The sequence below is a fragment of the Medicago truncatula genome, chromosome 7 (assembly GCF_003473485.1).
Source record: "Medicago truncatula cultivar Jemalong A17 chromosome 7, MtrunA17r5.0-ANR, whole genome shotgun sequence".
In the NCBI taxonomy this organism is placed as follows: domain Eukaryota; kingdom Viridiplantae; phylum Streptophyta; class Magnoliopsida; order Fabales; family Fabaceae; genus Medicago; species Medicago truncatula.
In genome coordinates, this window is record NC_053048.1 from 6918769 (window position 1) to 6940064 (window position 21296).

General features: G+C 33.0%; 4 protein-coding genes across 5 annotated transcripts; 3 read left to right on the top strand and 1 right to left on the bottom strand.

Moving 5' to 3' along the window:
• Positions 1 to 2018: 2018 nt before the first annotated feature.
• LOC11439289 (proline dehydrogenase 2, mitochondrial) lies at positions 2019 to 4746 on the top strand. Its single transcript, XM_003621569.3, has 4 exons — positions 2019 to 2714; positions 3312 to 3957; positions 4055 to 4295; positions 4483 to 4746. Exons 1-4 carry the CDS (start codon positions 2166 to 2168, stop codon positions 4520 to 4522), a joined length of 1476 nt encoding a protein of 491 aa, XP_003621617.1. The 5' UTR covers positions 2019 to 2165; the 3' UTR covers positions 4523 to 4746.
• Positions 4747 to 10319: 5573 nt separating this feature from the next.
• On the top strand, positions 10320 to 14041 carry LOC11437781 (DNA-directed RNA polymerases I and III subunit RPAC2). Its single transcript, XM_003621571.4, has 3 exons — positions 10320 to 10538; positions 12644 to 12720; positions 13679 to 14041. The coding sequence occupies exons 1-3, from the start codon at positions 10438 to 10440 to the stop codon at positions 13846 to 13848; spliced, it is 348 nt and encodes a 115-aa protein (XP_003621619.1). The 5' UTR covers positions 10320 to 10437; the 3' UTR covers positions 13849 to 14041.
• Positions 14042 to 14440: 399 nt separating this feature from the next.
• Positions 14441 to 16972, top strand: LOC11440796 (uncharacterized). The gene has a single exon (XM_003621572.4). It carries the CDS (start codon positions 14555 to 14557, stop codon positions 15653 to 15655), a length of 1101 nt encoding a protein of 366 aa, XP_003621620.1. The 5' UTR covers positions 14441 to 14554; the 3' UTR covers positions 15656 to 16972.
• A 211-nt stretch (positions 16973 to 17183) lies between these two features.
• On the bottom strand, positions 17184 to 19667 carry LOC11437782 (inactive leucine-rich repeat receptor-like protein kinase CORYNE). 2 transcript variants are annotated; one of them, XM_013592316.3, is made up of 2 exons: positions 18118 to 19667; positions 17184 to 17648 (listed from the first exon to the last, which is right to left on the bottom strand). In XM_013592316.3, exons 1-2 carry the CDS (start codon positions 19047 to 19049, stop codon positions 17339 to 17341), a joined length of 1242 nt encoding a protein of 413 aa, XP_013447770.1. In that variant the 5' UTR covers positions 19050 to 19667; the 3' UTR covers positions 17184 to 17338. The 2 variants fall into 2 exon arrangements, with proteins under 2 accessions (XP_013447770.1, XP_003621621.2); XM_003621573.4 differs by having other exon boundaries at positions 17184 to 17651; positions 18118 to 19664.
• Positions 19668 to 21296: the final 1629 nt, after the last annotated feature.

A 21296-nucleotide genomic window follows, 5' to 3' on the forward strand; every position in this document is an offset into this window, starting at 1 on the left:
ATTAATGTAACATGAGTGATGACTGAACTATTAAGTTGCTATAGCTTACCTTGTGTTAGAGAATCTTTGTTTAGTTTTTAATAAAATTGATTTAGCTTCTTACAAAAAGATACTAATATTATACTGTGTTTTTTACTTTTCATATGGCAAGATAAAATTGTATCTCCCCATTTTCTTTTTTTAAGTATTAATCGCTTATTTTACATATATTAACAAAAGTCACTTACGTAATTTATGTGTTTGTTTTTGCACACTCTGATTATCAAAATTACATCTTGTGTATTTTATGTATTCAATATTGATTTTACATATTAAAAGAAAAATTAGTATTATTAATCAGGATTGTCAAGAATAAATAATTTGCACTTAGTAATTTTTTGTCATCTGAATTGAAATGGAAAATAAACATCACAGTGACATTACCAAACGACAACACTTAGATTCAAACTCTAATATCGGTCGTGCCACTAAAGATATTGTAGTAATTTTAACAAGTTATAAACTTTTTTTTTCTTTCTTAAGTGTAGTTTTGCCCTCCCTATTTTGACTCAAACGGAGTTTTACCCCCCTATTTTATAACTCGGAATTTCACCCCTTTGTTTTACATTTTCCAGGATTTTGCCCCAAGTCAAATTTAAATTCATTTATGTTGATGTGGCATTGCTATGTGAATTTTAAAATATTATCTTATTATTCACCTAATTAATTATTTAAAATAATGTAAAAAAAATCATTAATCATTTAAATTAATTTTTTAATTACAAAATTTGGAATAACTTTTTTAAAAAATACCATAAAATCCAGAAAAAAGCAGGAATTATAAAACAAAATTATAAAACCGGGAGGAGAAAAAAGAAGTAAAAAAGCATAAAAAATACTGGAAAATTGAGATAAAAGGTAGGAAAAAAATCAGAATAAACAAAAGAAAATCCCATTAAAAATACATGGAAGGAAATATAAGTAAAATGTTTTTATTTTTTGAGCAAAGTAAAATGATTTTTTAGATTTTGGATTTTGGTGTGTCCGTATAAGCAAAATGATTTTACACCAAAAAAAAAAGATTTTTTGAAGGAAATATTAGCAAAATGATTATTATTATTATTTTAAGTTACATTTTTTTTTTATTGATTTTTTTCTTTTTTTTTTAATTCAGAATATTTAATATAAATAATTTAAATTAGTGGATACTTTTTTAATATTATTTAAGCCACATCAGCACCGCCACATAAGCCAAATCCTGAAAAATATTAAATTGGGGGGCAAAACTCCGAAAAACATTAAACTGGGGGGGTGAAATTCGGAGTTTTAAAATAGAGGACGTAAAACTCCGTTTGAGTCAAAATAGGGGGGCAAAACTGCACTTAAGCCATTTTTTTTTAAATGGAATGATTAATACCATATGAAACTTACGTACAATTTTGATATTTAAAGATGTCCAAATTGGCAATATTTGATTATTTTTTTTTACAGATGGCAATATTTGAATTGTTAACAGTTTTTTTCTTAATGGTGTTTTTTTAATAGTGTCTATAATTAGGAAAATGAAGAAATAGGGAGGTACTTAAGAGTAAACAATTTAGTCAAAGAGAGATAAAAAGAATCTATCAACATGAGTTGTAGTGTTACTATAGTGAGTAAGTTCCAACACATGATGAGTGTATCCGCGTAGATTCTGTGTCAGCATTTGAGTACGTTCGTACCAATCTCAAATCTATCTTGAATCTTCAATTTCTTAGCTGTGTTTGTTTTGTTTGTTGCAACAACTTACCACATGGTACTCTTAGCTACCATCCATTTTTACAACACAATTTACTCATATTAAACTAACTTACTCCAATAATTTAGGAAACATGACTAAAACAATTTTCTAAATTAAACCAACTTTGGTCAAAAACTATAACAAACTTACTCATATCCCCACCAACCAATTCACACATCATCCACTTGACTCTTTTTATCTTTTTTAATCACACCCTCCTTTCTTTTAGCTACCACATTCTTCTTTTCACCCCTATTTATACATCTCCTTCTAATTCATTCTTACTTCACAAGCATACACATTTTGTTGTATCTCATTACATTAACAAAAGTATCTGGTTTTTTATTCATCATATCAAAACATATATCTTCTTGTTTATATCATATAAATCATCTTTGACCGGTTGATGGCCACCAGAGTTATCCCACCAAGAATCCTAAGGAAACTCCGTTACAACACTGCCACAAAACCGTTCCAACCTGCCCTCACCTCGCCCGCTGTCGCTCCTGCGTCTAATATTTTAGACCAAAAACTGCCATCATCGGTAACAACCATCCTCCCTCCCGACGCCAATCTCGACTTCCACGACGTCGAAAAACTCTTTTCGCACGTCCCAACCAAAAAACTTCTCAAATCAACTGCTGTCCTCCATGCTACCGCGGTCGAGCCAATGGTTGACCTCGGTACATGGTTGTTGAGGTCTGATCTCATGCAGACCAATAATCCATTAAGTAACCTTGCTATGGCTACCACACGTGCCACTTTTTTCGATCATTTTTGTGCCGGAGAAGATGCTATCACCGCTGGAAAAAGTATTGCCGGGTTGAATGAAGCAGGTTTACGTGGAATGCTGGTTTATGGCGTTGAAGATGCTCATGATAATGCTGGCTGTGATCGCAATCTCAAAGGTTTTCTTCACACCGTTGATGTCAGCAGATCGCTTCCTCCATCTTCGGTAATCTCTTCTTTATTTCATCTCTCTATTTCAAAATGTAACTGTTTTCTTTTTTTGCTTTTTTGGTTCGGTTTCTTCATTGTCACAGAAGAGAGATGCAATCTGCTTTAATGGATCCAAATTCAATTGAGAATAACCGTTTTGATGGTGCTGAGTTCCGCATTCGTGACTGCAACCGCAATTTAATACAGCATTGATTGATGACGTTGTTGCTGCTGCCGTGATGTATCTGGTGTCCGTGTCTGATTCCGTGCTTCTGAGGAATGAAAAGAAAACTAAGCATGGAACATTGAAATTGGAAATGGAATTGGAATTTGATTCATGAAATTGATCAAAGCATGGAAAGGAACAATGGAATTGGAATGGAACATTGGAATTGGAACAAACAAACAAACAATTGTTTTTGGTAAAAGACTCAAGCACTAATAAGCCACACAGAAAAAACTGTGGTTGCTGGTGCATTTTTATATACTTTTTTTAAAATTACTTAAAAAAAAGTGTTATGAATTTGAGGGGTTATTTTAATTTTAAATTTAACATTATGATTATGAATGTTATGTACTAATATTTTCAAAATTGAACTTTTTTGTGTTATAGGTAAGCTTTGTGATTGTGAAGATTACTGCAATATGTCCAATGAGTTTGCTTGAAAGAATGAGTGATTTGCTGAGATGGCAGAAGAAAGACCCTTCTTTTGTTTTACCATGGAAGCAAGATTCATTGCCAATTTTCTCAGAGTCAAGTCCTTTGTACCATACAAGGAAGAGACCAGAGCCATTAACAGCAGAAGAAGAGAGTGATCTTGATCTTGCTAACAAGAGATTCCTTGAGCTTTGTCAGAAATGTGTGCAAGCCAATATTCCATTATTGGTTGATGCAGAACATACTTCAGTTCAACCTGCTATTGATTACTTTACATACTCTTCAGCAATTTTGCATAACAAAGGTGAAAACCCTACTGTGTTTGGAACCATTCAAACTTATTTGAAAGACGCTAAGGAGAGAATGTTGTTGGCATCAAAGGCTGCTGAGAAAATGGGGATACCAATGGGATTTAAGTTGGTTAGAGGTGCTTATATGTCTAGTGAAAGAAAATTGGCTGCTGATTTGGGATATGCTTCACCAATTCATAACACTATTAAGGATACACATAAGTGTTTCAATGATTGTTCAGATTACATGCTTGAGAAGATTGCTAATGGTCCTGGTGGAGTTGTTCTTGCAACTCATAACATTGAATCAGGTATATATTATATGATATTATGATGATAAGGAAATTAATGTATGCAATTGAGGGGTATGGTATGAGTTTGATTTAATTAATGTTGTTTTTTGTATAGGAAAATTGGCTGCTGCAAAAGCACATGAATTAGGGATTGGAAAGGTGAACCATAAGATGGAATTTGCACAACTATATGGAATGTCTGAGGCACTATCCTTTGCTTTGAGCAATGCAGGGTTTCAAGTTAGCAAGTACATGCCATTTGGACCTGTTGAGACTGTTATGCCATACCTCTTGAGAAGGGCTGAGGAGAATAGAGGAGTGTTGGCTGCATCAGGATTTGACAGGCAACTCATGAGGTAAAAAATTGAAAGAAAAAAAAATTAACCATTTCACTTTTACTCTAGTTAATTGGTCAGTGTGTCGGTGTCCGACACCGGGACACGCTTAATCCGAGGAGTGTCCGTGCTTCATAGTTTGTGACTCATGAAATGTAACATTTGGTTGATTCTGTTTCTGACATTGATTTTGTTTTGTGTGTGACAGGAAGGAGTTGGTCAGGAGAGTAAAAGCAACTGTGCTTTGAATTTGTTGGATGAGTTGATGGGATGTAATAATGTAGGCAACAGGATTCACCATTCTTTGTACAAATTAGAGAGAATCCTGTAATTTGCTTAAGTTTTGTGCATTCAAGTTAATGAAATGTGCATTTGTCTTGATGTGTATTGATCCACATTTCCACTTGTTTGTACATTAATGCCATTGAATTTTTTAAGAAATTGTTATTCATAAAGTGTCTTTTGTGTTTGAGGTGATTCCATTTGAATTTGGTTAGAAAACTACAAATGCAAAAAAGCAAATGAAAATAATAAGATAGCAACTTGTGCAATACAAAAAGGTAAATGGAATATGGAAATAATTTAAGGTAGCAACTTGATCTTGAATTTGGCTATGATTGGTAGCCATCATTTCACTATACTATAGCATACAAATGTTGAAAGAGATCAATTTGGTTTTGATAAAGTAATGTGGGACTGATAGGGACAGATTAAGCATGATCTTTCATGATGATTCATAAAACAACTATATGAAGGTGACATTTAAAAAGTTGGATTCTTTTATGCATCTAAAAATAGAGAGAATACAGGAAAAATGATGAAATGATTAGGACAGAATTATGTTTTTGTCACTTGATATAGTTTAGAGGATCAAATAACTATGTTTTGATTTGAAGAGGCGAGTAAAGAACTTCTTCATTTTTTTTAAAAAATGAACTTCTCAACTATTATAGTTTAAAGGATCAAATGTCAGATTTGATTCCCTCTGGTGTCAATTTCGATGGGCTAAATTCATACAGAGCTTGCTTTGGCTTTAAACGGTGCCCCGTTGGATTGGTCACCTCAAATTAGTCGATTCTTGAATCGGATTCAATAATACAATACATTTTTGAATCATTTATTCACTCTCCAAAGAAATTGAAAGAATCTTTATATGTCTAAAATATCCATCATTACGAATTAGATTATGAATAAAGCATTGAGTATATAAATCTCTTTAAAAAGTAATCTCTTTACTTATATTTGTTCAACACTCATATTTTATCTACTACTTCTTTACTCACATTTGACACAAATATCTTTCATTCTATTTAATCACATTGAGTAGATTTTTTTGCCAATTAATCATAGATCGTTCTATTATATAATTATATAATAAACAGATTATACACAACATATTAACCGTGAATTTTTTTTGTCCTTATCATATCCTCTGCATGCATATGAACCGTTGGTTTAATATATAAAGAAAACGTACACTTTCAACCATATGCTAGGCAAGATCCCATTATTCCATTTCCAAGGACAAAAAAAGTACGAAATCCAACTTGCATACTCAATTTTTTTTTTTTGAAACAACATATTTTATTAAACAAATCCCTGTACAAGACGAATAGAGACCCATGAAATTGAACATACAAATAAAAGACGTCGTATATATACGGAATCAGTGACGGAACCACATTGCCTCTTCTGCAGGCATGTGCCCCCACTAATTTTGAGTTTCCATCCTATATAACACATAATACTACAGATCTCCAATACCAGCACATACATATACATATAGTATAATAAATATGATAACTAGATGACATATTATAAGTAATACATGCACCTCTGCTATGTGTTTTCCTACTCTTTGTTTCATTTATTTAGCTTCATTTTTCAAAATCAGTACTTCTATAATGTCATATACCTAACTTTGATTTATTTATTATTTGAAATAATAATAACAATTATAAAAGTTCTCCCTTTCTTAAAATAAAAGTTCTAGTCAATTATTTTATGAAAGACTTATTTTATTCTTTTTTCATTTTAGAATAAAGAAAATCCAAAAAAAAAAACTATTGTAATGTTTTAAATATATTTCATGTTAGAAATTTATATGTAAATATCACCCCATTACTTGAAATTTCTGGCTCCGTTACTGGGCATAACACCTGAAAATAAACACCATAAAAAACACCTATGAGGACAACATCCACCAAAATTCACGTCACCACCTAAAACAGACTCCTTCATAAAAACGATATCCCAACACCGTCTATCGTCAGTACTCAACCCTAAAGAAAACAACCCCTCCAAATTGAATATTTTTTTTTTCTGTCAATTTGATTTGAAATGACTCATTTCATTAAAATAATGCAAAGCCACTTGCTAGCTCCGTTGAATTTGGAGGAGTTCCAAACTACTTTTTTCTTTGTAAAAGAAGAAAAACTTGACTTGAATTACAATTTGTTGATATATATATATAACTTGACTTGAATGACAATTTGTTGATATATATGTGTGTGTGCATGTGCCTAATTAAGCACCATTGTTGGAGATAACCCTCTTTACGTGGTAGGGAGACATCAATTAACACGTTATTAGGGCTCACATTAAGGTGTGTGTGACACTTGGTTAGAAAATTCAAGATCCGAGTAAGTTGTGATTATAGTTTTTGACCATATAAGTTTGTGAGTCTGAAATGTAACACTTATAACATGTACGTGGTGCATACTTTAATTTAAAACCGTGTATATGCATAAAAATAATTAAGTTGCAACAAAACACAAACAAATAGTGTCAACATGATTGAACATGTCTTTCAAAGTAAAGAATCCCATAATTTACTTGAATTTTGTGCATTCAAGTTTTTTTTCAGGGGTACATTAAGTTAATGAAATGTGTTCATAAAAAAAAATAGTTAATGAAATGTACATTTGTCTTATGTGTTATTCCACATTTCCACTTGCGTGTACAAAATGTCATTGTAATTGTTGGATTATGAGGGGTCAAAGATTATCACAATGCACATTGAACTACCACATAAATGAATTGGACTCCACATCTTAATACAAAATCTTAATATATATATGTTCTCTCAATCATATAATGTCAAACATCTCATTTTTTATTTAATGTAAGACTCTTACTCACACTTGAAATATAAAAAAAAAAAAAAAAAAATCGTTATCTATATATTGTGTATCTATGTGTGCTGAGGTGATTCCATCTGAATTTGATTAGAAAATTACAAATACAAAAGGTAAATGAAAATAATAAGATAGCAACTTGTGCATTGCAAATACAAAAAGTAGATGAAAATAAATAATATAAGATAACAATTTGTGCTTAAAATGGCTATGATTGGTAGCAACTTGTGCTTGAAATGGCTATGATTGGTAGCAACTTGTGCATTAGCGTGGGTGTGATTGATAGGGACATATTGCGCATGATGTTTCCCGATTATTAACAAAACAGCTATCTGAAAGTGACATTTAAGGAGTTGTATTCTTTCATGCATCCATTCCTCTCAAACAAGAAAAAAGGGTATGAAAATAGAGTGAAGATAGGAAAAATGATGAAATGATTAAGAAAGAAATTATGTACATACATAATCATGTATTGATAAAGAGTTTCACATTAAATAAATGATGATCAGAATATATGTTTATAAGTGGTGGTAATTTCATTTTTTTTTTTTTTGGTACTTAACTAAGAGTGAAGATGACATAAAGAAGAAGCTTAGACATCCTAATTAGATCGATACCTCGAGAAAACTTTAAATCTGAAAATGATAGGTGGTTTTAGAGGATAGGGATTAGGGATAATACATAGAATGAGAATAGAGAGCAAATAAATGCTCATGAGCTCATTTAATATTAGAAGGTTCGGGGTAGGGTGGAAAAAAAAGTGTCAGGAGGTCGTAGAAAGTTTTACGTTGATCCACGAGACAAATTGGAGGTAATTTCAGAGACCTTGTGTCATACTTCATTGGGAAACTACAATTGTAATTAAGTTTTTTTTTCCTTTGGTGGTTAACAGTGGATGTATTTTTTATTGAGGAATGATATGTGAACAACAAAATTGTACAATCAATAACTTATTTGCTATTTTTAATGATATTTTGCATGATTTTGTTTTCCGTGCTCTTCACAAAATTAAAAGTTGTTGCATTGGTTGTCCAATTTTAGATGTACAAATAACATAGCTCTTCTTTATTTTGGGAGTAATGTATACTCCATCCGTCTCTAAATAATAGTCGTTTAAGGTTTATGCACGTTGATTTTGATGGTAAAATTAGTGTTATTTACTAAAACACTTTTATTAATTGTAGTTAGTGGAGTAGTAAAGTTGGATGAAATTTAATAAATAAGGGTATAATAATGAAAAAAAAAATAAATGCTACATTGATATTCTAAAGTGACAATTATTTTGAGAAAAAGAAAAATGGGTAAAGAGACAATTATTATGAGACGGAGGGAGTAGTAATCTTTACTTTTTGTAGTAAAGACTTTGTTAGTGTGTGTGAATTTGGCCGCGGAATATAATTATTGTTGACATTTATGCTTTGTGTGACCTATAAGCAAAACGTAGGTTATGTGATTGTATTTTAATGTTAAGAAGAGGATTTGGTGGAGAACAATGGTGTACGATGGGAGATTTTAATTTAGTTACTAACTTTGATGAGCGAAGAGGTTTGAATTAGGGAATCCAACATAGCTTAACATTATATATAGTGGTTCAATCAGTTCTTGGCTTATATGGAATTTATTGACCTACCTCTTCTTGGGAGGCATTTTGTCTAAGCACATCGAAATGGTGTCACAGTGAGTAAACTAGATAGAGTGTTGGTTTCAGAATAGTGGCTTGATACTTGATAAAATTTTACAATATGGGTTCTATTCAAAGATGAGTCAGATCATTGACCGCTTTTCATTGGTTACAATTAAGAAGATTGGTGGAATAAGAAGGTGTATGAGGAAACAAAGTTAAAAATTCAAAAGTTGATGAAGGAATTGAATGTCTTAGATTTGAGGTGTGAATACTAGGCTATCTTGACTAGCAAGATTGAGAAATGTAGGAGGTTTTTTGGAAAGGTATGGATGTTCTTAAAAAGCAAGGATGCCCTCACTTTCCAATGATCAAGATCAAGGTGGCTAAAGGAAGGTGATATAAGTTCAAGTTTCCTTCATGGTTATGTTAAATTTAGGAGAAAAGTAAATGCCATTAAAGTATTGAGAACACCAGAGAGGTGAACATAAGGAAAGTGACGTAAGTTCAGTTTTTTTTCGTTTATTTTTGTGATTCTGTCGTCTTTGTACGACTTTGTTTGTTTTGATTTCTCGTCTTCGTACGATGTATTTTTTATATATTGTCTTAGTGCAATGTTTATTTGATTCAGGTTGAAAGATTAACTTTGAACAAGTGCAGATCCGATCAATAACTTTGACATCGTCAATGTTGCAGATTTAGAGACATGAATATAGTCATATTTGTGGGCATGCGTAGTTTACTGTTTAATGTTATTAACATGATGTTGTGAGTTTGTTCGCATGTTCATCCCTTTTGTTTTTACAGACTTTAAATCAATAGTATATATATAAAGCAAGGTTTTTTTATGTCACGTGTCACTTTCACGTTTATTCGCAATATTTTTATTATTTTTCTATTCTTTAAAACCAATATTTGAATTGACATAAATATCTTAACAAATTTTTGATCTTATCTATTAAATATTTTAATTAATTTTTTCATTGAATTCATAATATTTTATGTAATAGAAATATCTTAATAGAAATAACACAAATTCCTAAAAGTTAATTTTATTTTATATGTGTTAATATTTTTACTAAATCCAATTAATTTTATCTGTACGCGCATCTATAAATTTATGAGTATTTATAATATAATATATTTTATTATATTTGTGTGTATTTATTAAGATATTCATCCCATAACGTGATAAATTTTATTTGCGGATATCGTATAAAAAAAATGAAAAAAAAAATAAAGTTAAACCCCTCTGCTTTAAAAGAAAAAAAAAAAAAAACACCCCAACTAAAACCCTTTTGCTCAAAGAAAAACGAATTATTAAAACCCTAAAAGAAGAAAACATGCCGCTTTGGTTGGATTGAAGGCGTCAGAAACTGGTTTTCCTTTGATTGATTGATTGACGATGGAACACGGTTCGTACTCCGATTTGAGTAAATCAACATTTTCTCTCGTCGATGAAGATCACACTTTTGCTAATTCTGTTCGTTTCATCTTGAATCAAGAGTTAGTCTTTTCCCAATTCTACTTTTTTTCTTTTTCTTTATAATTTCCAGTTTCATTTATTTTCTGCTGTTTTATTTATCATCATAGGATATAAACTTAATTGTGATATTACTCATAAGCTGAAAATTCTAGAGATAACAAGTGATAAACACAATGAAAACAAAAAACAGTAGCTATGAACGTAAGCTTCCTATGAAGTGTTGTCAAATAGCGGCTATAGTGTAATGGAATTTGAACAAATTGGTATTGTTCCACAATACTACACTATGCACTGTTTAGTTCAAAGTAGGGAATGATTCTCAACAAAAGAAAACGGCTGTGTATGAAATAAACATGAATTGAGCTTATCTGTTTTGTTGCACAACTGATTGATTCGCAGAGCCCCCCTGCCTCTCATCCCTCAGGGAGAGATATCAACCTGCCATTAAGACATGAAGCTTGTTTTTACATTACTTTTATTGTGCATAATTAATAATTCTGTTTGCATTTCTGATATCTGTTACTGGAGTTCTATGAAGCCTAGATATATAGTATTTCACGGGTGCAATAACACACGACACTGCCTAGTTACCATAGCAAAATTTTATTAAAAAAACTGATATAGATGTAGAATACTTGTCATGAAAGTGACGTTGTTCATTCCTCATTAAGGTATACTAACTATAACCATCGCATTTTACAAAAGATACTTGCGATCATAACAAAAGTTCTAGAGTTTCTGTCTAAATCAAGTACTTATTTTAGTGTTGTCAACGTAAATGCTGTAACCATGGTAGTCAGAATCGTGAGTAAATTCGTAGGAGTGTACGAGTCCACAGTGCTGCTGTCTCTGAAGCATACTTGTGCCTAACAAAATCACAAATGGTGTGGCCATGGAAGAATTGCTGCGCCACAAAATCGAATGGGACCGATGCTTCTGTGCGGCTCCGGCAATTTGCAAAGAAGACAATAGTAACTGAGGCACGTGACTCGCTTATCAGGATATTCAAATTTGGGTTAAAAACCCTAAAATGTGTTAAGAAGCAGACCTTTAGTGTTCTGTATTCTCAGTTTTACCAATGCACCTATTAAGTAAATACACAGACCCATTAATTTCTTTTTGAAAGGAACACTAACCCATTGATATTCAAACATCTTCATATTAAAAACGTGACACTACAAGTGTGAGGCAACTGTATTTATTCTACCCATTCCTTTTGTTTTGTACTCTGCTGTGTTGTTTTGCTTATTTGGAGTTTTTATTTGTGGCATTTGACCTTTGTATGACGATATGTTATGATCCTGAATAGGAGTTTCATGAAGTTTTTGGGGTGTGAGTTGGAGTTTTTTTTTTACTGAACTATGCTGTGAAATTGGTAGGATCTTATGCTATGTGTTTAGATCCCGCGATTTGTGATATTGTGACCCCTTCTTGATCCTGCCTATGATCTCGATTCTGACTACCTTGGTTGTAATAACAAAAAAGAACGTGGACTGTGGGCTTTCTCTTTGTTTACGGGGAAAAGAGTTTCTTTTCTTTCAACAAAGACATTTGGCCATGCCACGTTGCATCCACAACGTATCCCAAATGTATCCTAAAATCAATTTTTTTTAAATAATTGAAGAACATCATATACTTTTGAGATACGTACTGAGAGTATCCTAAGAGGCTAAGAGTGTGTTTGGATGAGGTAATTTGGAAATTTTAAATTCTTTAAAATTCTAGGCAATTTACCTCAAAGTATTTGAATTCCTTCATAACATTACATTTCCTCAATATTACATTACATTCCCACATCCAAACAATGGTATTCACATCAAAGTATTTGAATTCCCTCAAAACATTACATTCCCTCAAAACATTCCTCCATCCAAACACACTCTAAGAGTATTGGTGTTATATATGTGTCCAACATGGAAACTTCGCCCATTTTGGAGTATCCTGGCTTCATAGCTAGAGTTTGAAATATTTTTCGTTTTTGTTGTTCATATTATAAATGTATGTTTAACTTGGCTTTTTCACATCTCTCTCTGTGCCCAACCTCTTACTCTTCTTCCTTAATATTCGTCATTTTAAGTACAATATATCCTGATGACTGATGAGAGTAATTGTTGTTGTCTTGCAGTCCAAGAGTGACATTTTGTGGGTACAGCATTCCTCATCCTTCAGAAAACCGTGTTAACGTCAGAGTTCAGACAACTGGTAAGTGGTAACATAAGCTGTCTCATGGTGGATATAATAATGCAACTGTAATTGGAAAATTTGTTCAAGAGTCTAATACTAAAAATTCCATTTGTTACTTGTTCAAATAAAGAGTATAATCACAACACAAGATTATGTACTTCAGCTTCCAATTTCATATATTGCGAGACAATCTTTTCTATTGTGCTGAGAGCAGTATTTGTTACTTGTTTAGATAATTTACATAATTTGAGCCATTTTTTATTTTTACAACAAGCAAAGCAAAGTCAGTTCCTATTATTAGCACTAAATAGAAGCCGAACTTTTTTAAGCTAGTTAATTCTACACTGTGATACTGAAATGTTTCTGATCTCATTTGATTGCATTTTCTGTTTAACTAATGAATGAAGTTTTCTTATCTTATCTTTTTTTTTCTTCATATTTAAATGAATTTTTGTTTTTGTTTTAATAAAAATATTAAAAGGCAATGGTTGAGCATCCACAAGTATGTGCTACATTGTGAATTACATGACCATTGACCAGTAGTCCTTGTAGGCTTTTCTGCATATAAATCACTGTTGCACTTCCATGTTCTAAATTTTTTTCACTTTTATGATTTATGGCTATTCATTATATGTGAATTGGATTAACAATGAACACAAAAATGAAAATTGGAGTAGCTTCCTTTATAAAATAGGTAGATTCTCATTTTTATTGGTTTAAACATGTGTGGAGAAGCCCTACAAATCTGAAGCACTAATAAGGAGGAAATACCAGATAGTTTATAGTCAAATAGTTAATAAGAGTGAGCTCAAACCAAACCATTGTGCATGTTATTATAATGCTGTTTGATCGATTTAATCGATCTCAAATAGTGAGAAAAGGCTTTCGTTGTATTTGTGGTATGATTTATATCTAATTCAATGTCACTGCATCAGTAATTTTCCATTGAATGGGTCATATCTCTCTGTATCTGTAGGGGATCCAGCAAGTGAGGTATTAAAAGATGGTTGTCAGGATCTGATGCTTATGTGCCAGCATGTTAGGAGCACTTTTGGGAAGGCAGTTAATGATTTTAAAACCAGCAAGTCTGTTCGAAGCACTTCTGAGAAGGCAGTTAGTGAGTCTGATGATGATATGGATACATGAACTAGTCTGCAAGTTATAGTTTTGATTTTGAATTAGTTAGGTTATTTGAACATTAAATATAAAACACTATGTATTTGTCTCAATCTCATACTTTTATCTTATGCAACTTAGTGTATGTTTGAAAACATGGTGTAACCATGTTCCAAATCACGGTAGATTGAAGTAAATGAAGGTAGCTTCTAAAATTCTGCATCGTGCCTCGGTTCTTTTCAATTTTGTGTGAGAAAACTTGGAAACAAACAAACGTTTACTCTTTTAAAAGATACAAAAAATATATATGAAAGGGTACCATATTTGTTACCAAAGTTTTGATGATGAAGAATCATTCCGTATTCTGTCCAGTCCAGAACTTCTCATGTCATTTGTATAATTTTATTATTCCTAAGTCATAATATGTTAATCAATTTATGTTTTGTATGAAAGAAGCATTAAGCTCTTATTCTCAAAATAGGATAAGTCTCAGTCAACACCTAAATTACCTAATTTAGTAAACAGATTCAGAATTTTTAATTAATTAATCCTTCAAAATTCAAGTGATATATTTGTTGGCTTTAGATTACACGTTCTTGCTCTTCACTCCTTCAACCATGCACGTACAATGTACAGTCACAATCCCAAAATTGGCACACTAATTAACCTTAACCTTCATCTAATTCACATTCTTACCCCAATAATCACATTTAACATTCTCTAATCATCAATCACCATGTTAATCTTATTCTCATCATCACACAAATCCATCACCTTAATCACCTTAATCTTCTTCTTATTGGGCCTGGGCCCAAGCCCAATTCTCTGTCGAGATGCACACGTCATCAACTTCCGTTCCCCTAACCTCTACCCTGAATCCCTCGCGTGGGACCCACGCGCTCAACATTTCCTCATCGGATCCCTCCGCCGCCGCATCATCACCGCCGTCTCCGACGCCGGTGTAGTCGAAACTTTCATATCCGACATCACCCTCCCCTCCAACTCCTCCATCCTCGGAATCGCCGTCGATTCCCGCCGTAACCGTCTCCTCACCGTTGTCCACTCCCCTCCTCCCCTCCCTCCGTTCAACGCCCTCGCCGCCTACGACCTCCGCTCCCGCCGCCGCATCTTTATCTCTCTCCTCACTGACTCCGACGATGAATCCACGCCCTCCGCCGCCAACGACGTCGCCGTCGATCACACCGGCAACGCATACGTAACAAACTCCGCCGAAAACTTCATCTGGAAAGTCACCACCGACGGAACAGCATCAATCTTCTCAAAATCTCCACTGTTCACCTCTCCGGCGAACGATAACAATCTCCTAGGTCTAAACGGAATCACCTACGTTTCAAAAGGTTACCTTCTCGTAGTACAATCGAGCACCGGTAAAGTTTTCAAGGTAGACGCAGTGGACGGAACGGCAAGGACTGTATCATTAAACGAGAATCTCATTGGCGCCGACGATATTGTCGTTCGCGACGACAATGCCGCAGTGGCGGTGTCGCCGATGAATAAATTATGGTTAATGAAAAGTATGGATAGTTGGGCAGAAGGAGTGGTGTATGAGAGAAAAGAGATTGATGTTAAGCGGTTTCCGACGTCGGTTACGGTTGGAGAGAAAGGGAGATTGTATGTGTTGTATGGACATTTGAATGAAGGGATGTTGGGTGATTCTGGAAGAGAGGGTTTTGGTATTGCTGAGATTAGGTCTAGAGAAGGACAAGATGAACATGTTTGGATTTTTGTTTTGATTGGTCTTGGTTTTGCTTATTTCTTGTTTTGGAGGTTTCAGATGAAAAATCTTGTCTTCAAAATGGATCGCAAAATCAAATGATGGTAACGAGCGCGTGTTTGAATCATCATTGAGTTTGACGAAATCACATTGACACGGTGAGTTGATTGAAATTGATGGCATGATGGATAAGCTTAGTTGTGAGTTGATTGAAATTTTATAGTGAGTAATTTATTAGGTTAAAATATAATCACATTCCCATACTATGTGGCAATTCTGCAATTTTTTCTCTCCACTATATCTGAAAACTGATAAGTTTTGAACATTTTTATATGTATACTCTATTTCACATTTATATTAAAAAGAGACAACTGTTTTTGGCCATTGAAGTTGACACATATTTTATTGTTATGGAGCTCTCATCTGGTTTTTGTAAGGGAACATGTTTATCATGTCAACATCTGTTATTTGTAACTTGCTATTGAAACTCTAGTTATTATTGTTTTGGATTGGCTTAAATGACCCTCTAAATCAGTTCTCATCACTTTTGAGCTTTTAAGTGTTACATTATTCAGTTGGAGTTCTCGATATGGATTTTTTGCTAGTGAAAAGTACGTGTGATGTATGTGGTTATTTTCATTTTCGCAAACAAGTGTTCCAGTTTAACCGTGATCTGAAATGTATGCTTTTGAAATCCTTCCACGAATTACAGGGGAATCCACGCGAACCAATTCGCGGTTCACACTATGTCAAGAGAACTATGTGACTGATTTAGTTTGTTAGTTTGTATGGCTGGGTCATTCTTTTGGTTAACAGTGTAAGGGATCATCTTCTGAATATTGTAAAGGGGAACCCTTAGAGGAGAGATTCTCTCATATTCATTCTTATTTTCATATTCAAGTTTTCTTTCTATTCCGCTCAATTCTTGGGTTCCTAACAGCATATTGATTGGTAAAAAACTGAGATTGATGAGCTATGTGCCATACAAGGTCTAGTTTGAGAAGCAGCTGATGACCGATGAACTTGTTGAATTTTGTTGAAATTGCAAAAATTATTGACTCTACACTGTGCTTAGAATTATCTCAAGCTTATTTCAGGTGGGCGACTGGACTCATGTTTCTGGTAACATCGTTTAATTTGCAGCCACCAGAAGAGTATATATGAAGTTTTGCATTTGAGAATGAGATCGTTGTTGAGGTCCTTCGTTGAACACTGACATCTACAAAGAATTTTCTTATGTCAGACTTTAGAAGCCTCTTTAAAATTGTTTCTACAGACTGAACTGGATTCGTTTGATTGTGAAATCATACCATTTTACTAACATTATAGCTCTTTATCTTTGTGCCATAACTATTTTTGACCTCTTGTATATAAAGCACACTAACTTGGACCATCAATGAAATGCCACAGTTTGGGCAATGCAAATCAAGACACAAATGTTTAAATTTCAACACTTTTTTTTCAGGAGAATCTATACATGTCAACAACTTCCATAGCATGTTCATCTTATGATTCAATAACTAGTACCGCCTAAGGAAGCAATATACTTGTTAACATCACTAGTGATTTACAATCATAATATATGTATTAGCATCAACAAAAAGAAAACCACTTACACTGCAAAACCAGATCAAAAAAATGAGAGAAAATATCAACCACGCCATGCAAAAGCAAAACAATGAATTACACTAGAATCATGGTCAACCAAAAATCCCTAACATAATGTTATAGAAAAGGGTGAGAACAAAAAACAAAATCTAAAGAACGGAAAAACGAAGGTTTGGTTCAAAAACTATTGAGTTGTGTTAGCATGTGAACAAGCTCATCACTAGAAGGTCTTTCTGCAGGCATATCAGATAAGCAAGCAGCAGCAATCCCAACAGCCATTAGCATCTCATCTTCTTCACCTTGTTCCCCCAAAATACTCTTATCTAGAGCTTCTCGTTCTTCGCCGGCTTGTTTCAAGTGCCGTAGCCAACATCCCAAACTTCCACCTCTGGACGCTTCTCCAAAGAATGGATCTGTAGGATCCTTACCAGTTAATAAAACACCTAGTATCATCCCAAAACTGAATATGTCACTTTTTTCGGTGTACCTGCTGAATTTTCAAAATACACATTTTAATCTCAGTAGCATCAAGTTTCACAGAAAAGAATTAAAATACCAAATACTATATAGCCCTTCTATATATGCAACACATCCAGCATTATATTTGTTCTTAACATTATTATTGATGTTTTCAGGGATGAGTGAGCCAACAATTTAGTCTTTGAGAATGTAAAATCCCTCCATTAAATAAGGAAGCACTGACACAAATACAAACATTGGATACAACATTGACACGGACACAGGCTTATAATTTGAAAATGAAAGTAATTGAATGTAATGACATGTGACGGTATCAGACACCTAACACACATGTTCAATCTGAAATGTTGGTGCTACACAGTAAATGGATGTAGTTGAATGTAATCGCATGTGTCAGTATCAGACACCCAAATTCAATTTGAAGTGTCGGTGCTACATAGTAAATAAGTTTTGATCAAAATCCTTTTTGTATTTACCTGCAATTATGAGAACATTCAGGAGGAATGTTGACAGATATCCCTCTATCTAAGTTTGGTAGAAGTTTAGCCAATCCATAATCTGCCAATCTAGGTTCAAACTCAGCATCCAACATCACATTTGTAGGCTTCAAATTGAAATGCAAAATCTGAGGCACACAAGTAAAATGAAGATATTGAAGACCTTTCACCACACCCACAGCAATCCTTAACCTAGCTTCCCAACCAATCTGCAACTCATTTTCCCTCACTCTATTCATCACATCTGCAAGACTACCGGTCGATACATAATCATAAACCAACGAGAATCCATCATTTTCGCGAACATAAGCCCTTAAACTCATCAAATTCCTATGTCTTAAACTAGCTAGAAGCTCTAGCTCCATTTGTATTTGCCTCTTCACCGACTTTTTCCTACTCTCCGGCGAATTGCTCTCAAAGGGTGTTAGCCTTTTAACCGCAATTATGAGACCATTTTCAAGAACAGTTTTGTAGTATTTCCCATTTGGACTTGAACCAAGCATATGGTTTTCTTTTGTCAAAGCTACTTGGAGTGTCTTTGAGGCAATTTTCGGAGAGAATATGACCGGTCCTTTGAGGATTGGTGTTCGGTTTAGATACCAAACAACACAACGAATCACGAATGCAAAGAGAACAGAACCAATTAATCCAGTAACAGCTCCTAAAACTATGCTAATAATAATCTTCCTAGGATCATCCTTATACTCCGATGTTGACGATGAAGGCTCAGAAGACATGTGCTTACTCAATCTTCCTTGGCATTGCACAGTGTCATGATGCAAACTAAACAAGAACAGAAGAAGAACAAATGGCTGAAAAGACAAAAATTTCCTTGCAAGAGAAAAAGGAGTGTGTCTTTTCTTAAACATAAAAACACAAAAAACAAAGCCACAACCACAAATCAACCCCATATGAAAATTGCATCACCACAACAACCCGAAACTTGAAAACAAACTCATATAACTCCAAAAGGCTTAATTTTTACACTCTACACTAAAATGGGTTATTAAAAACAGTATAAGCATAAAGAATAAGCATAAGCATAAGCATATTCCACAAACTTTTCATTTTTCAAACCAAAATCTTCACAAGAAAGCTTTCATAAAAGAATCCTTATCATTTTCTACAAAACCCCATCATTTTATTCTCTTCTCTCACACATAAATATTCCAACTTTACACTAATGAGAACAAGAATTTGAACTTGCAAAAGTTAAAAACAAGAACAAAAAAAACTACTTCAAGGTAACAAAACCAAGCAAAAGCAACAAGACCCAGAAACAAAGTTGCAACCTTTTTTTGTTGGAAACAAAACAGAAAGTCAAAAGGTTGAAAAGAGATTAAAGGGTGCAAAGTGTATATTAAAGAAATGAAGAAACAAGAACAAACATAAACCCTCTTCAGAACCTACAATGTCATTTGAGTTTGAAGCTATGTGCTAACTAACAGTGAAAGTCACAAACACACACAAAACATGTACTTTAGTGAAAAATGAATGATTGTATTTGTTTTTTGTGAAAGTTGTTTCTCTCTCTAAAAAATCAAGAGTGAATATCTTCCAAATTTTCTTGTGACACAATTTAATCATTGATAAAATATAATATTTAAATTAATTTGTGATATTTTTTATATTAAAGATAAATTAGTCTTTATAAATATCATAGATTAATCTATAAAGAGAGATTAATTTATCATTATTATGAAAATATCAGAGATTAATTTAAGTATGAGAAATGCTAACGAGTGTTCATTGACACTCTTTAAGGACTTCAAATAATATGTTTTTATAAAATTTTGTGTATACAAATGCATTAAAAATTGTTATATTTAACTTTTTGAATAGATAATTTTTAAATTTAAGATCCTTAAAGAGTGAGATAGAGGCACTCGTAACAAGATCATTAATTTTTATTAGAATCATGTTAATTTCTATGCTATAATAAATTAAAAAACTAATTTTTTAATAAAAATATTAGAGATTAATTTAAATATTATATTTTTATCGATGATTAAATTAGATTATCAGAAAATGGCAAATAAATGATTTGAGCTTTCACTCAAAAACCAAAACTAACTTTATGAATTAAGTAGTTGGGTTGCACAAGTGGTTAACAAGTTTCATTAAAAACAGTCTTGTAAGAAAATTTGAGTTCAATTTTTAAATAAATGATTTCTAACCAAATTTTATTTAACGTTATTTTTTCATAAAAATAGAAGAGTTAAAAAATATAAAAACTATACTTTTTTTTAGTGAGTTTCTCTCTCATCATGACAGTCTCATCTGGTCTGATGATAACAAAGGGCCATACTTTCTTTAGGTTCCCGCCTTTGTAAGAAGGGCAGCAGCTGCTTGCACTCAGTAGACTGTACTGTTTGTGGGCTCCACATTTGGTCCGAAAGTGAAACATTGAAATCCGTGAGTTGATTAAGGAATTTATACTTCATATTAACCGTTTGATCTAGTTAAAGTTCATCTCATCCATTGAATGCTGCATGGGAATTTGTGCTGTTGTTAGCATGTTTTGTTTTTGTTGACAAAAGTGCTTAGTATGTTTGGTTGGTCATGTGTGTGTTTAGTAAAGTTTTTTCCTTTTTCTTTCCATCGAACAATGCTTTTTTTACTACATTGCTTCGTTAGAATTAGTTAATTAATAATGATATCTAATTCTTTCTTTTGCTTTTTTCTACTTTTCTTTTCTTTTTTGTCACCATTTTTCATCACTAACTTACAAAAATTGATTAAATTCATTTCAAGTTTTCTTAAGATGAATGAATGAATACACGTTGATTTACTTAAATGATTATCTTATAACCTCAAACTATAAATTAAAATGTTTTATTAAGTAGTTAGTTGGAACATGCGAACAACATTATCTATCTTAGAGCTTCTTTAATAAAGAGTTTACTCAATAAACATGAACATCTGAGGATGAAGATCAACCTAAACGACATTCTGGTTGTGACAAACGACATACTCTCAAGAGTACACCGATTATTTAAGGATGAAGATTTTTGTTTTGGTGTTGGGTTGTTTAGGAAGAAGGAGTTAGTTTGTTCAGGAAGAAGGAATAGAAAAATTACGATAAGGATTAGTAGAAATACCCGTAAGATCCCTCCTCCAAGTCTCATCAAATAGATAGTGTTTCTATAGTTAAGCAA